This window comes from Mus musculus, chromosome 9, assembly GCF_000001635.26.
Source record: "Mus musculus strain C57BL/6J chromosome 9, GRCm38.p6 C57BL/6J".
Taxonomy (NCBI): domain Eukaryota; kingdom Metazoa; phylum Chordata; class Mammalia; order Rodentia; family Muridae; genus Mus; species Mus musculus.
Genome location: NC_000075.6, coordinates 92,344,121 through 92,358,658, shown reverse-complemented (window position 1 = coordinate 92,358,658; position 14,538 = coordinate 92,344,121). Strand labels below are relative to the sequence as shown.

The window sequence follows — 14,538 nt, the reverse complement described above, 5'->3', positions numbered from 1 at the left end:
TCAAGCCTAATGTTGTAATGACTTGCAGTGTGTTCTGGATTTCACCCTCCCTGCTCCATGACATTCTCGGTTTTAGGTGCCAAAGATAAGGAAGGAATGTGATTGTAGCTGCACAGGAAGCTCACTGTCCCTTGAAAGGAGATTCAATGTCTGCTCCAGGATTCGGAATGAATTTGATGTCAATGTAAAACCAAAAAACAGAAATCCTACCCATCCAAAATTTTCTGTATTGTCCTAAGCCAATTCCTGTTTGCTGAAATCATGGGTGTTCACAATGAAGATGACTGTCTCTTATTTTCTACTATGATTTTAGCTTGAAAAATTGCTCATACATAGATCCTCACAGTTCTTATGTAGAGCTTAAAACTTGATACCATTACTAATTAAAACTTTCAGTGATGCCAATTAGTACATTGAGGCACAAGGACCATCATAGAATTTGGAAGCTACAGAATCAGGTTAAGGATCACCCTTCTGCGAAGTGGGTTTTTTGTTTGTTTGTTTGTTTGTTTGTTTGTTTATGGCAGGACCAGGACTGGAACAGGAAAGTTTCAAACTCTTATGTTCATTTTCCCAGATAAGAAGAGGAAGGGAGTGAAGAACAATGGGATTGGGTCTGGGGGTGTTGGTGGAGGGCTCCCCGGGAAAGAGGATTATCAGTTGAAATGTAAATGAATAAAATGTTTTAAAAAGGAGTTAATATTCACTATAATATATAAAAGCATCTATAAACTGGTGAGCTAGGAAACAAACTATAATAATTGGGAAAGCCAAACACATATCAGTGGAGTTGCATATCTTAGTTTAATTCAACAGAGGTGGTTTCAATGAAAGACCATGCTTCCTTTCCGTTTCAATCAATGTTCCTGTTTCACATTTTCTGAGGACACTTACAGTGATTTATTACCAGAAAAGTTTTGGTCTCTGGCCTCCACCACTTTCAAAAAACATGAAGTCCTAGACCAGAAGAAAAATAGCAAAGTCAGTCTCCAGCAATAAAAGTATAGCCTCGGATGGAGGTTTAAATATGCTTGGCCTAGGAAATGGTACTACTAGGAGGTATGGCTTTGTTGGAGTAGGTGTGTTCTCATTGGAGGAAGGGTTTCACTGTGGGGTTGGGCTTTGAGACCCTCCTCCTAGATGCCTAGAAGCTAGTCTCCGATTTCCCTTCAGAACAAAATGTAGAACTCTAACTTCTCCTGTGCCATGCCTGCCTGGATGCTGCCATGCTTCTTGCCTTGATGATAATGGACTGAAACTCTGAACCTGTAAGCCAGCCCCAATTAAATATTGTCCTTTATTACAGTTGCCTTGGTCATGGTGTCTCTTCACAACAATGGGAACCCTAAGATACTTCACTTTTCAAATTATGAAAACTCACGAAGCTCAGTAGAGTTTTGAGCTGGAAGCCACACTGGTCTACATAGTGAGACCTTTTTTTTTTTTAAATCAAAGAGACAAACAAGACACCAAACAATAACCAAAAACCAGACCCTCCCCCCAAAAACCAAAAAAAAAAAAAAAAAAAAAAAACAAAGGGGAATGTGGTGTGTATACTATAAATGAGATAATATACAACATAACAATAAAACTTTTTCATAAGCAACAAAATGGATAGACCTGGAACATAGTATGTAACTTGAAATAAGCCAGAGGGGAAGAGTGCAATATAATGCTCTCTCACATATGGAGGGCAATACTGCTGAGCTCATCATTCGAAGTAAGGAGAATAGAATTGTAGTGCCTAAGCCTGAGATTAGAAGTTGGGTGGAGGAAGTAAGACTTGTATCAAAGACTCTAAGATTTATTAATGCAATTCTCACATGGCACTGTGACTGGGGATATACCACTGCATTGTATATTTCAAAATTACCAAAAGAGTAAATTATAAATGTTTATAATACAAAATAAAGATAATCCTTCAGTCTATGGATATGTCAGTTAATTGTATTTGATCATCTCATAACATATACTTGTATCAAGATATCTTGTGAAACCCCAAAAATGTATATACAGAATATTTGTCAGTTGAGGAAAATACAAGTGTTTTGTATTAAAGCAATATTGAAGATTTAATCAAAAGATTGGTTATCATATCTGAAATTTGCAAGATTAGCATCCTAAAATCTTAGTAATTCCTGGCTTTGTTTTATAATTAGTAGCATGATTATATTTGGCTGATCTGTGATTTCATTCCCTAGATCTCTTACTTTGCTTTCATTATTGAAGAGCAAATATTAAGAAAACTCTCACCTGGATGCACTAGATACTTGCAATTCTAGCACTTGGGAGACTCAGGCAGGAGGACTGCTATGACTTTGAGGGAAGTTTAGACTACAGAGGGATACTGGGTCTCAAGAAAATAAATAAATAAATAAATAAATAAATAAATAAATAAATAAATAAATAAATAGACAGACAGACAGACAGACAGACAGACAAACGCAAAGGTGAAGGATCTCTTGTCTTGGTTAGAGTTACCATTACTGTAATAAAATATCATGATCTAAAACAACTTGAAGAAGGGTTTATTTCAGTTTACAGTTCTACATCTTAGACTATCACTAAAGAAAATCAGGACAGGAACTCAAACACACCAGGGAGCTGTAGGAAGGAGTTGATGCAGAAGCCATGGAGGAGTGCTGCTTACTAGCTTGCCATAGCTTATTCTGCCCTCTTATAGAACTCAGGGCAATCAGTCCAGGGGTGGCACTGTCCCTAGTGATCTGGGCCCTCCCATATTATTCAACACTCAAAAACTAAAGGTTCAATCAGAGGCCAGCTAGTGGGGGCATTTTCACAGTGGAAGTGCCCTCTTCTAAAATGACTCTAGCCTGTGTCAAATTGACAAAGAATTAGCCAGCATCCCATGTCATGTTCCTTCTGAGATATAGCCACTTCATTAAACTTATTCATAGCCACAATACCATTATTGCATCAAAATTTCAAGAATTTGTTTTAGCATTGTATGGCCAGTCAGTGTTCACATTTCCTTGAATGCCACAGGAAGATTTGACTAAGTTGATAAAGTGAGTCCACAAACCCCACTAAATTGCTAACTCTAAAGTCTCTCTGCCCCTTCATTTTATTTTTATTGACATTTTTATTGTTGAAGGATCTATATCCTTTATTTGTAATGATACACCTTTTGTCTTTTAATTTTTCTTTTCAGAGTTTATTCCCCATGCAATGTACCATGTTGCTCCAAGTCCTAGAGCACAATGGAAGAATATTTGGACAATTGGAGGTCTTGATTGCTCAAGTATTTCTAATGTATAAGTAATGATGGAAACCATACATCTGTCCCTGTAGACTTGAACTTTGATGTTATGAGAGAATTTTCTGGATGTTCAACAAACTTCAGGTTCTGAGCTTGGAACTTAATGTGAGGCCTGAAAAAAATCCTAGGGTCACTGCTTTATCCTTAATGCTTCCTGTAGATCTAGGGACTTGATTAAATACATGTTTTACTGATTATTACTCTTCATTGTATTAAATTACTCAATTAAAAATTATGTCAAAATAAAAATATTTATATTCCTGAAAGTTTTATTATATACAAGTATTAGTTCTCCAAATTCTCAATTTAACTTTTTGCTTTGTAAAGTCAGAACTTTGTAAAGTCAGAACAGATGAGCTTTGTATGTTTGCATTTGAAACTGTGTGGATTTCTTGGATACAAACTATGTCCCCTGTGAATCCAAAGTACTAGAAGGATCTGAGACAACCTCAGAGCTAGGGCTCAGTGCCACCTCCTCATCAAGACTCGGAATTGAGAAGGTATTCTTATTTTTACATTGAGAATTTCATACATGTATATGGTATAATATGATTATATTCAGTTCCCATCTCCCTCACTAAGGAGGGGATATTTAAGTGTACAGCTTCCCAAGCTGTTTCCAGATGTTTCTGGAGACTACATCCAAAATCCGAATCACAAGACCAGACTTACTATGAGAAAACAAGCACCAAGCATCACCGCCTTCATCTTTACATCGAGGTCTAAAGGGAACTGGATCCCAAAAGTGTCTACATCTGTCAGTATCTCCTTCAGAATACCAGACCAGTGCTTGGAAATCCTGCCAACCACGAATTCTTCATCAAGAGATTTGATCTGAATTAGAAACAAAATCAATGAACAAGAGGAGGAGTTTAAAAAGTTCTAGAAAAATAAAATGAATATGGTTTGAATAACAGGAGGCAAATACTCCATTCACATTGTGCCCTCATGTGACTAAACATTTGAAAGGTTGCTGCATAAAATATGAATTTGGGGAATTGTATATGAAAATTTCAGTGTTTCCCCAGTGTCCTCGTATGTTTCTTAAAAGTAAACTGTAGGTCAGCTTAAGTTCTGTTACTGTTTCTGAAAATAGAAATAAATTTACACACATCTAGATGCATTCCCATGTACTTGATCTATTTTAACTCATACTAGTATAGAATGTCTTTCTAGTACATATTTAATACACTCCCACACAAACCACTTGCTCCAAGCATTATACATACATGCCTTGTAAGATCTCTTGCATTTTCTCTGTTACCTATATTTTCTTAGAATCGCCAATGTCTGTGACTAGATTTGTAAGTCAATGGAGGCAAGGCTTTATGTACATGTAACTGGATTCTACGAGAGGAATTGTTGCGGGAATTATTTAAAAAGATATACAACTGGCACGTTCCTGCGTTTGTGCCTCTGCCCTGGCAACCTGGCTGGCCGGGCACTGGCGAGCAATGGCCGACCGGTTTTTATCATGTAGATGCTCGGACTCAGAGCTCCAAAATCTCTCCACCCACTGACAGGTCACTACCATGCCAGCCCTATGCTTCAAATTCCCCACTGGCCTTTGTGGTGCACATCTGGCAAACTCAGATGAGCAGCTGTGTGAAGGAAAATGCAACACAAACTTAGTTCAGAAACAATGGTAACTCGATCTCTGGTCACAATAACTTAAAACCTAATCTTGTAAGCCTTATTGAAGTCTGATTCCTTTAGTGGCGAATCCTTGTGGATCTGCCATGATACCAGGAAACTCTAGCAGCTACATCTTACCTCCTGCTACTTCTCTTCCTCTGTCCAACCAGGAAGTCCCGCCTACTGGCCCAGTGATTGGCTCCTTTATTCATTGGGGGATTGGTTTACAGGAAACCTCCTGAGTACTGATTCATTCCTCATTCTAGACAGCCTCTCCCTGGAGAGCAAGCAACACAAAGCCATCCACAATGAGGAATGAAAAGCTATGTGGTTCCCGAGGGCAGCAGGCATTGGGACAGAGTAAGCATGGAGACAGGAAGTCATGAGAACAGAGGCAGAATTCTGAAGGCTTATCAGGAAAGGATAGCCCTCTGCTTCAGAGTGGTTTTGGCCCCTCTGGGGAAATATCAGTCTAAGTTTTATCACGTTTTCTGTGAAGAGAATCAACAAGTTTAAATGACAAAAATTCTCTTGGCTTTAAAAATTCCTCCAGGAAGCAAACATAGGAACATGTTTCCCAATGAACTAATTCAGTATAAGAATAACCAGGAGATCACTGTGACGCATGATTGGAGGATAAGCACTATACCTCTTTTTCTTTTAGAAAAGATCCACTTATTCCTATTTCTCATACATTGGTGTTCTGTTTGCATGTTGGTCTGTGCAGTGCCTGAGGAGCATTATACCCTTAAACTGTAAGCCAAAAAATTGCTTCTTCTTTTAATGCTTCTTGTCAGATATTGATTTTAGCAATGAGAGTAGTCGATAGAGAAACTGTGGCTATTTTTAAGATGACTACACCTTTTTCTCATTCAATAGTGTAAGCACTGACCTTGTATTGGATCATAAAATATTTCTCTGACCATGTTATTTCTTTTTTAAAAAATATCTGTACATAAATCTCCACCTAATACAGCTTTACCTTTGCACAAAATATGTTCTATTTATAAGGAAAGAAAATCTAATAGACATGATTGTATCTGTTACCTCAAAATCTATGCTTCCTCCAATGTTGCACACGCAGATTGGACCAATAATTTTTAGAACATCCTGTTTCTCCTCATTTTGAACTGTAAACTTTGGCCGACATGGGTGCCAGGTTTGAATAACATAACCCACTGGCACACCAGGAGGAGCTTGTATTTCTATCTACATATGAAAAAAGGACATTGGTAAACATGTTTATCAACATATTATCTATTTGTGGCTTCATTTACTTAGAATGACAGCCAGTGCTCCAATCTATAACACCCTTTAATTAAATCAATGCTTTTTCTTCTCTTAATTCATGGAGGTAACTATACCAAAAAAGAAAAAAACAAAAGGTGACGTAATGTGCATCAGATTCTCCAGCTAATGCATAGAAGGGGCAAATTGAACTCTTGATAGCTTCCATGTTTCATTAATATCTCTATCTGTAAAGACTGTCTAAATTATTAACAAACTTTTCTTTCTTAAACTTGTTTATCAACAGTAGCTTATCTCTGTGGACAGAACTCTGATCACTGGCACATTTTCAACTATTAGTTCTAATATTGTATAAGAAAAGAACTTTGGACACTAGACTCATGGCCCTGCTATTTATTTACTAGGAGACTCAGATGTGATCATTTCTGAGAGTCAAGCTTCATGACCATGTTATACTGCTACTCAACTGCAGTACTTTGTTCATCGAACACACAAACACAGTCTCCTCAGATATTGCTATGCTTGTAGGGTTATACCTAGCCTAAAGGGCATGGAGAACAAAGGAATTCTTTACAAATAAACTTACTCTCTCTAAGTAGTGTAAGCACAATGTTAAACCCCAAATATCTGTTTTCATGTTCTCTCTGTTTGAGACAGGCTTTATGGACATTACTTACAGAATGACTGGGGTACACAGGCAGACAATGTCCTAGGCAAGTGAAATCTAGGCAAAGGCTACCTTCCCTATAAAGTCTCTATGTCCTAGTACCTGCTCTGAAAGACACATTTGCAATAAATAGGCCACTAAGTGATATGAAACAGGCAGTTGGACTTTTGCTGAGGGCAGATCCATCTGAGGAATGTTTATTACAGATAACACAACTTACCTGTGTTTATTGAAAGAAATGAAATAAAAAATATGGGTGGCATTTTTCTCCTTGCCCCTTAGTGGAGTGTCTAAATCATCAGATAAATTATGAGATGAATACATATATTCTTCTCCTAACTCTTCTGTTAAGGCATTCTGTTTCTAGAACAGTATTTTAAAACATCCTCAGGCATGTGGCTCCATTAGTTTGGGCCACACCAGTCATGATCATTTTTGACAAGTGATTTGGCCAAAAGGCCTTCCTGTGAACATTATAAACTGTTGTTTGAGCTGTTACTCATCCATAAAGGAGAGATTACCCAAGAGTATAAGCTTAGTTGTTTATATTCCTTTCTACACAGTTGAATGAAGGCCAAAACATGGCTCATGGATCATTTTTGTTTTTTACAAAATATCAATAACTCAGCAGAAATTCTTGATAAACTTATATTGAAAACTGTGTTGGTAAGTATTCACAGACCTGCTGGAGGCAGCAGGGGCAGCAACAACAATCACATCGTAGTGGTCTTCGTAGAGTTATGACTTCACGACCTGAGTTATCAAAGATCCTCATGGTGAAAGGTCTAATGGCCCCACAGCAATTGAGTGTTAAGAAATTAAAGTCTTCTGCAGCATAGTAAACCTTCTGTCCCAGTTTGTCATTGATTTTATATCGGTTAGCAGTTTCAAAACCTAAAACGGCTAAAAGAGAAAACAGAGCTCATAATCAACAGCACATTAAAATCCTCCACATATCCTAAGGTAGTATAATATCATCTAGATACCCCAAGTTTAGATGATATCCTAAGAAGCACAAGGAAAGGAAAAACGAAGGTATATAGACAAGTCTAAGAGAAAGAAAGGCAAAAGAGAAGGAGAAGAGGCTAGCAAACTAAGAAAAAACTGAGTACCTCTGGGAGACATGGACAACAAAACAGGCATATACATATACATATATATGTGTGTTAATATATATATATATATACATACTCAGGAAGGGGACAGCTGCATGGGGTAGATAGAGACAGTAGTGCTAGACATGTGGATAAATAGTCAATTCTCTAGCATAGTTTCCATGTGTTACTGAGAAGCTAAAGAATGGGTAATATTTTATAATTTACGTGAATTACTATAATAAACCAGTTGGGTTGAGATTTTGTTTTATAAAACATATTTTCTTTTGAACTGTATTGGAACAATGGGAAGCCTTACTCTCCAAGCACACATGAAAAATGGGAGAGATTGAAAATGGAAGGTGAATCAGAGCATTGTACTGAGCCCCGGGAACCCTGGAGGAGTGGAGGTGCGCCCTGCACAACAAGGGTGTGTGTGAGACTTGTGTCTGACAACTCAGCACAGATTTCAACCACCTCCTCATAGTGCCTTGTCATGATATCACAATACCACAGGCATTCCAAACAAACCTTGCCTTACTGGTGTTCCCTTTACCATAAAAACAGAGAGGTGGTAAATGCAGATTATCAGATATCATCTTACCAAAGCTATTGTCGGGGATCTTCTCTTATTTAGAGACAGAGTCAATACATAGTCACATTTACCCACAGAAAAAGTCCTTCCGAAGTTGTAGCACCGTGGATCCATTTTTTATCTTTCATGAGACTTAGACGTCTTAGAAGCAGTCTCTTAATGATTGGCATGGGATCAACACCCACCACAAATATTTTTGCAAAGATTTTAAAAACTACTTTCAAGATTACTTTTTTAATTGAGAGACCATCTATAATTCAAATAGCAGTTCAATGATGTGCCTGAGTCTCTTTTTTAATCTATAAAGTGAGATCAACAGGGCTTGCACAGATTCTAGTTTCCTTCAAGTTCTTTGGAAAATTAAAACTAGGAGGATGAAGGAATCTATACCATGGCTAAAGACAGTTCAGTGTTTGCATAATTGCATAGTATGCATGAGACTGGACATTTGAGTCCTGGGCATGCAGAAATAAAAATCTGAAGAATTATATCTGTAGCATCTATTTATTTTCCAATAAGATAAAGGTAAAAAATGCTGGTCATAAACTAGGGTGCTGAAAATGAATAAAAAAAATTATATTTTTTATTATTTATAATTAAAAATACTTCCACTTAAGATAATACAGAGGGTCAGGAATTTGAAAAGAGGTGTATAGCAGTGGGAGAGGGGGAACTAGGGGTAGCCACTAGAATGTCCCAGATGCCAGGGACCCAAGTGGTTTCCAGGATCCAACAGGGAGAACATTAGCCATTAGCCAAAACAACCTACAAAGGGGAGACAGAACCTGTAGAGACCTTATCCAATGGATAGTCATGGACCCCTGTTAAGGTATGGGGCCACCCTCCCACCTCAAAAATATTAATTCAGAATTCCTCCTGTCAAAAGGAAATGTAAGGACAAAGAGTAAAGTAGAGCATAGACTAAAGGAAAGGCCATCCAGAAAGTGCTCCACCTAGGGATCCATCCCACCTGCAGACACCAACCCAGACACTATTGCTGATGCCAAGCAGTGGTTGCTGACAGAAGCCTAGTATAGCAGTCCTTTTCGAGGTTCTGCCAGAATCTGACCAATACAGATGCGGATGCTTGCAGCCAAACATCAGATTGAGTGTGGGGACTCCAATGGAAAAGTTAGGGCAATGACTGGAGGAGCTGAAGGGGATTGCAACCCCATAGGAAGAACAACAATATCAATCAACCAGAACTCCCAGGGACTAAACCACCAACCAAAGAGTACACATGGCTCCAGATGGATACGTAGCAGAGGACTGCTTTATCAATGGGAGGGGAGGTCCTTGGTCCTGGGGAGGCTTGATGTCCCAGTGGAGGGGAATACTAGGGCAGTGAGGCACGAGTGAAAGGGTGAGTGGGTTGGGGAGCACGCTCATAGAAGCAGAGGGGAGGGAGGATGGGATAAGGAGTTTGCAGAGGGGAAACTGGGAAGAGGGATAACATTTGAAATGTAAATAAATAAAATAACCAATAAAAAAGAAAAAAATAAGTCCAGAAGTGCACCATATAATGCATGTTCTAATATTTTTCAAATGGAAAAGAACTTTCTAAACAGATGAGTATGAATTAAAAAAATATACTCTAGATATCAAATAAGTTTTTACCATGTTCAGATCAAGAGCCAATGCTATAATTCATACATCCTCGTATGGTCTGCCTCCCATGGCAGTTATCATGATGTTCTGGGAGCTTCTTCAGTTTCTTTTTGCACCTGTAGACATTGGACCTAGGGTGGCATCTGTAGGCACCTGGCCTACTTTCTACTCAGCAACTCCAATACAACAGGGCTCCATGGTAAGTTGGGACGTGCTGCGGAGTCCTATAAAACCTAGATTCCATGGTGAGGACATTATCAGAGATTTTTACAGAGAATTCCATCTCAGTTCCAAAGAACCATTCACTGCAACCTGAACCACTGCCTGAGGTTCTGTGGAAGTCTCACACTGGTCATAGCTTGGGAGAAAGCAACTAAGAAACCTGTTAGGATGTGGTAAAACATCCAGTGAATTGCAGATATGGGAAGAAAGTTAAGTTTTAGGTACTATATTTCAAATTGGTGTCTATGACGGGAACAGCTGGCTATCATAATATTTACTAAGAGGTCCCTAAGTGGCAGAAATAAAAATCCAGATAAAACTACTTGTTTAAAGACTATGAGGAAAGACATTGTAAGAGATCAAGTTTTCCATCCTGCATCATCCAGAACGCAGTATTTGTGGTGTTCATCATGTCTTTACTCTTGTTGGCTTTCTAGAAATATGATGGATACGGCAAATACCCACCTTCCACAAACTCAAACTGCTGTTGAATCATAATATGATCTATCTGTCACAGTGAAAAGAAAATAAAGAATTTCAGATATTTCACTCAACCAAATTAGGAATTCATAATTTTCATTATTTAATATGATTTATAAATAGTTACCAGTGTTTATCAGTATCAGATTCTCATAATTGTTTGTTGAATAAAATCATATTAAGAGCAGGGAGGGGGAGGGTATAGGGGCCTTTGGGAATAGCATTTGAAATGTAAATGAAGAAAATATCTAATAAGAAAAGAAAAAAGAAAAGAAAAAGAAAAAATCATTAACAGCTTTTTTCATTTAAAATATATCTACTGAATGAATTTACTGTAAATGTGGGGAAACAAGGTCAGTTTGGCTTAATCTTAGATATATAGAGAGAATAGAAAGCAAAGCTCTTGCTATATGATTTTTAAGAAATGTGAAAATATTTGTATTCATTTAAAGAGGCTTTTTGTGTGTCTGAAAAATGATACTTGATGTCACTGTTTGTGGTAACTGAGGACTTCTATGCATCTCATGATTTCTGGGCTTTTACTGTGGTAGTTTTTGCTGGTTTTGTTTTTGTTTTTGTTTTTGTTTTTGTTTTTGTTTTTTGTTTTGTTTTTGAGAGAAGGTTCCCTTATATAACCCATGAGAGCATTACACTAATGGTTTCCCTGACTTGGCCTCCTTATAAAGGTGACTACAGAGGCATGAGTCATTATTCCTGACCTTGACTGTTAAAAAATGTTTCAGGGTATTTCTCAGAAATATAAACAAGTATATATTCATAAGATAATTCATTTACTGAACTCCAAATGGTCTTTTGGGAAAACACCAAAGTATAGAGTCTTATTATGCCTATCTGATTTATGAAACAAAAGAAATATCAACTTAACAGTGCTATGTTAAACTACATGCAGTGCTACTACAAAACCCAGATTTTTTTCTCTTACTATTGGCATTCGAAGCATTGTATTTGTCTAATAATAAAAGCAGTATGAATGAAAATACTTTTAATAGTTACAAGTAAATAGTAGATCATGTTACATAGGGAATATAGATTTATTTTTTTCAGTACCACTTACTGAATCTGATATCTAAGATTAACTAAATGTTTTTTTTAAATTACCAATTCATATATCCATATATTCCGTATTGTGATTAAGGAGCATAGAAGGCAGAATTAAGGTATGAGGTTTAAGAAGGCAAGTCTTATGATATGTAAATAAGTCTTAGGCTTTTGACTCTAAGATCACTTTTATGTATCATAGTTTTCTGTTATGTAAATGGTTATAATCATAGTACTTATACATCATGAAGTTTCTGTAAGGAATAGCTAACCCTTATAAAGATCTAGTGTGTATATGTGTTCCCTCTTTCTCCACATCCACATCAAATTTTGTTGTCAATTGTCTTCTTTATGACTTTGTTTTGACTCAGAGTATGTTAGAATATCAAAAAGTATTTGAATCTACATTTCATACCTAAAGATAGTGAACACTTTTTAAAGGGTGTTTCCTATTCACATGTATTTCTTCCCTTTGAAAACTCTGTTCAATTCTATAGCCTCACTTGTTGTTGAGTTCTCTGTTTTCTTGATGTTTAGGTTTTCTTTGAGTCCTTTCTATTCTCCAATCATCTGTTAGGTTGTAGGTAGTAAAGACTGTCTTTTCTTCCATCGGCTGCCTCTTCTCTCATTTAACAGTCTGAGTTAAGAAGATTTAGTTTCATAAGAGACTGTTGGTTGATTGGCAGTCTTACTTTCTGTGCTACTGGAGTCCTATTTAGAAAGTCCCATGTCCGTATGTGGAAGTGTATTCATGACATTCCCCTTGAGCACTTGTAGAGCAACAGGTCTTATAATTCCTCATTCACACTCTGAGCAGAATTTTCAATTAGTGCAGGCACACTCAAAATCATTCTGGAAATTTTGCAAAAGACTGAACATAAAACTTCCATATGTCCCAGCTATGTCACTTATGGACGTATACTCAAAGGGCTTTCCATTTCTTACTGCCGAGATGTCTACACACATATGGTCATTGATGCTCTATTGATGCTCTATCTAAAATAGCTAAGAAATGGAATCAGCCTGGATATCAATGATCTCATGGCTGGACAATGAAAATGTAGTAGATACACACAGAGGAATTTTATCTATCTGTAAAGAATAAAATTTGAAGGTGAATTGGTAGAATTGGAAAATATAGCAAGTGTAGTAAGCTCCAACTTGGAAAATCAAACACCATGTGTTCTCTCCCATATACAGATAGGTTTGAATCTTTAGATGTGTTTATTTAAATTGTAATGTCAGTAGAAACTCCAAAGGAAAAAATGGTATGAAAAGGTTGTGGGTAGTGAAAAGCCATACAGAAACTGAGAAAATAGCATAGGTGCATGAAAACTGAGGGAGTTCTGAGAGTTGCAAGTTTTAAACAGGGGGTAAATGATTAGGGAAAACAGGAGATACAGAGAGAGGGTTAACTAAAATGAAGGGTATATGAAAAATGCATGTCAAAATTTAAAAAGTCAGAATGGGTGTACCATGCATGAGTGCTTAATGCCTATCCCAGAAGTCATGTGCTATCAGATTAAAATCCAAACAACAGATGTGGAACATCTCCCTAGGAATTACTGACCAAGAAAGTTCCAGAGGCTCCCTAAACTATACTGATTTTGGCCATTGCCATTGATTTCCCACCAAAAGTAGATGATAAGTCTTTTGCTGAAACCCCTACACCCTTTGGATATAGAATTCAAGGAAATCATCCTTCAACTGAGCTGGAAGCTTCCTTCTTGCTGCTGGTTTTCAGTTTGTGAGCTTCAGGCCTTGCATACTATTTATACTATATAATGCCAACTTATCAGCCAAAATGCCCCTACTGCTGAAATTGTGGCACATCTCTTATGCAGGTAAACAACTGATTTCTTATCTGAGGTCTAACATGAGGAAATTCACACCTTAAATTGGGGAAAACTAGTCAAAGCCACATGTTTGCAAAAGTCAAAGGCACTGGGGATGTACCAAGTGCTTTCATTTTACTAAATGGACATACCAACAAACTGCTTCCAAAATGTTTATATACATAGACTAGTGCTACACTCAGTCTTGATTAAAGACGCTTACTTCTCTTTGCAGTAAATCTTGAATTAATGCAGGATCCATCACTGGCCAAGATGCTGAGAACCAGTGTTTGGTTCATCTTAAATGCAACACCCATATCTCCCACTCCAAGGCTCAGGGAACATCAGAGAAGATGGGACAGAAAGAATTAGCCAGAAGATGAGACCTATAAAATTCTTTCTTACAGGTATAAACTCATAGCAGCTGTGTTTGCCTGCATAGGGTCTACACAAGCCTGAGCTTACAAGCTTTTAGTCATGGACAATAAAGAGGCTTACAGTGCTCAGCACCCACCCCGAGGACTATTAGTCTTAGACTGCTAGGAGCAAAAAAGTCAATGTCTTTAGTGATTCAGCCACTAGTGTCTTACCTACACGCCTGTGGATAATGCAACACTCATGTCCCAGGATAGCCATGTTTACATTTAGTGGTTTTAAAACAAACAATCAACCAACACACACACACACACACACACACACACACACACATGCACACACTCAAAGAAAGGAAAATGGGATGATATCTTAGATGGTAGGAAATTCTTGTGGGGGTACGAACGGGTCAAGAGAAGGTAGGTGGATTAATAATGTGGCCA

General features: G+C 37.5%; 1 protein-coding gene across 5 annotated transcripts in view; it reads right to left on the bottom strand.

Moving 5' to 3' along the window:
- Positions 1 to 782: 782 nt before the first annotated feature.
- 1700057G04Rik (RIKEN cDNA 1700057G04 gene) overlaps positions 783 to 14,538 on the bottom strand; it is a 48,551-nt gene continuing 34,795 nt past the window's right edge. For 2 of the 5 annotated variants that reach the window (XM_011242838.2, XM_011242837.2), the window contains 5 exons: positions 10,815 to 10,857; positions 7,513 to 7,733; positions 5,963 to 6,124; positions 3,953 to 4,114; positions 786 to 957 (listed from right to left, as the gene is read on the bottom strand). In XM_011242838.2, coding sequence (XP_011241140.1) covers positions 904 to 957; positions 3,953 to 4,114; positions 5,963 to 6,124; positions 7,513 to 7,733; positions 10,815 to 10,845 — 630 coding nt within the window. In that variant the 5' untranslated portion in view covers positions 10,846 to 10,857 and the 3' untranslated portion in view covers positions 786 to 903. Of the gene's footprint in view, positions 958 to 3,952; positions 4,115 to 5,053; positions 5,193 to 5,962; positions 6,125 to 7,512; positions 7,734 to 10,814; positions 10,858 to 12,303; positions 12,526 to 14,538 lie in introns of all 5 variants that reach the window. The other 3 variants (XR_001779073.1, XM_011242839.1, NM_001033184.3) reach the window with 3 other exon arrangements.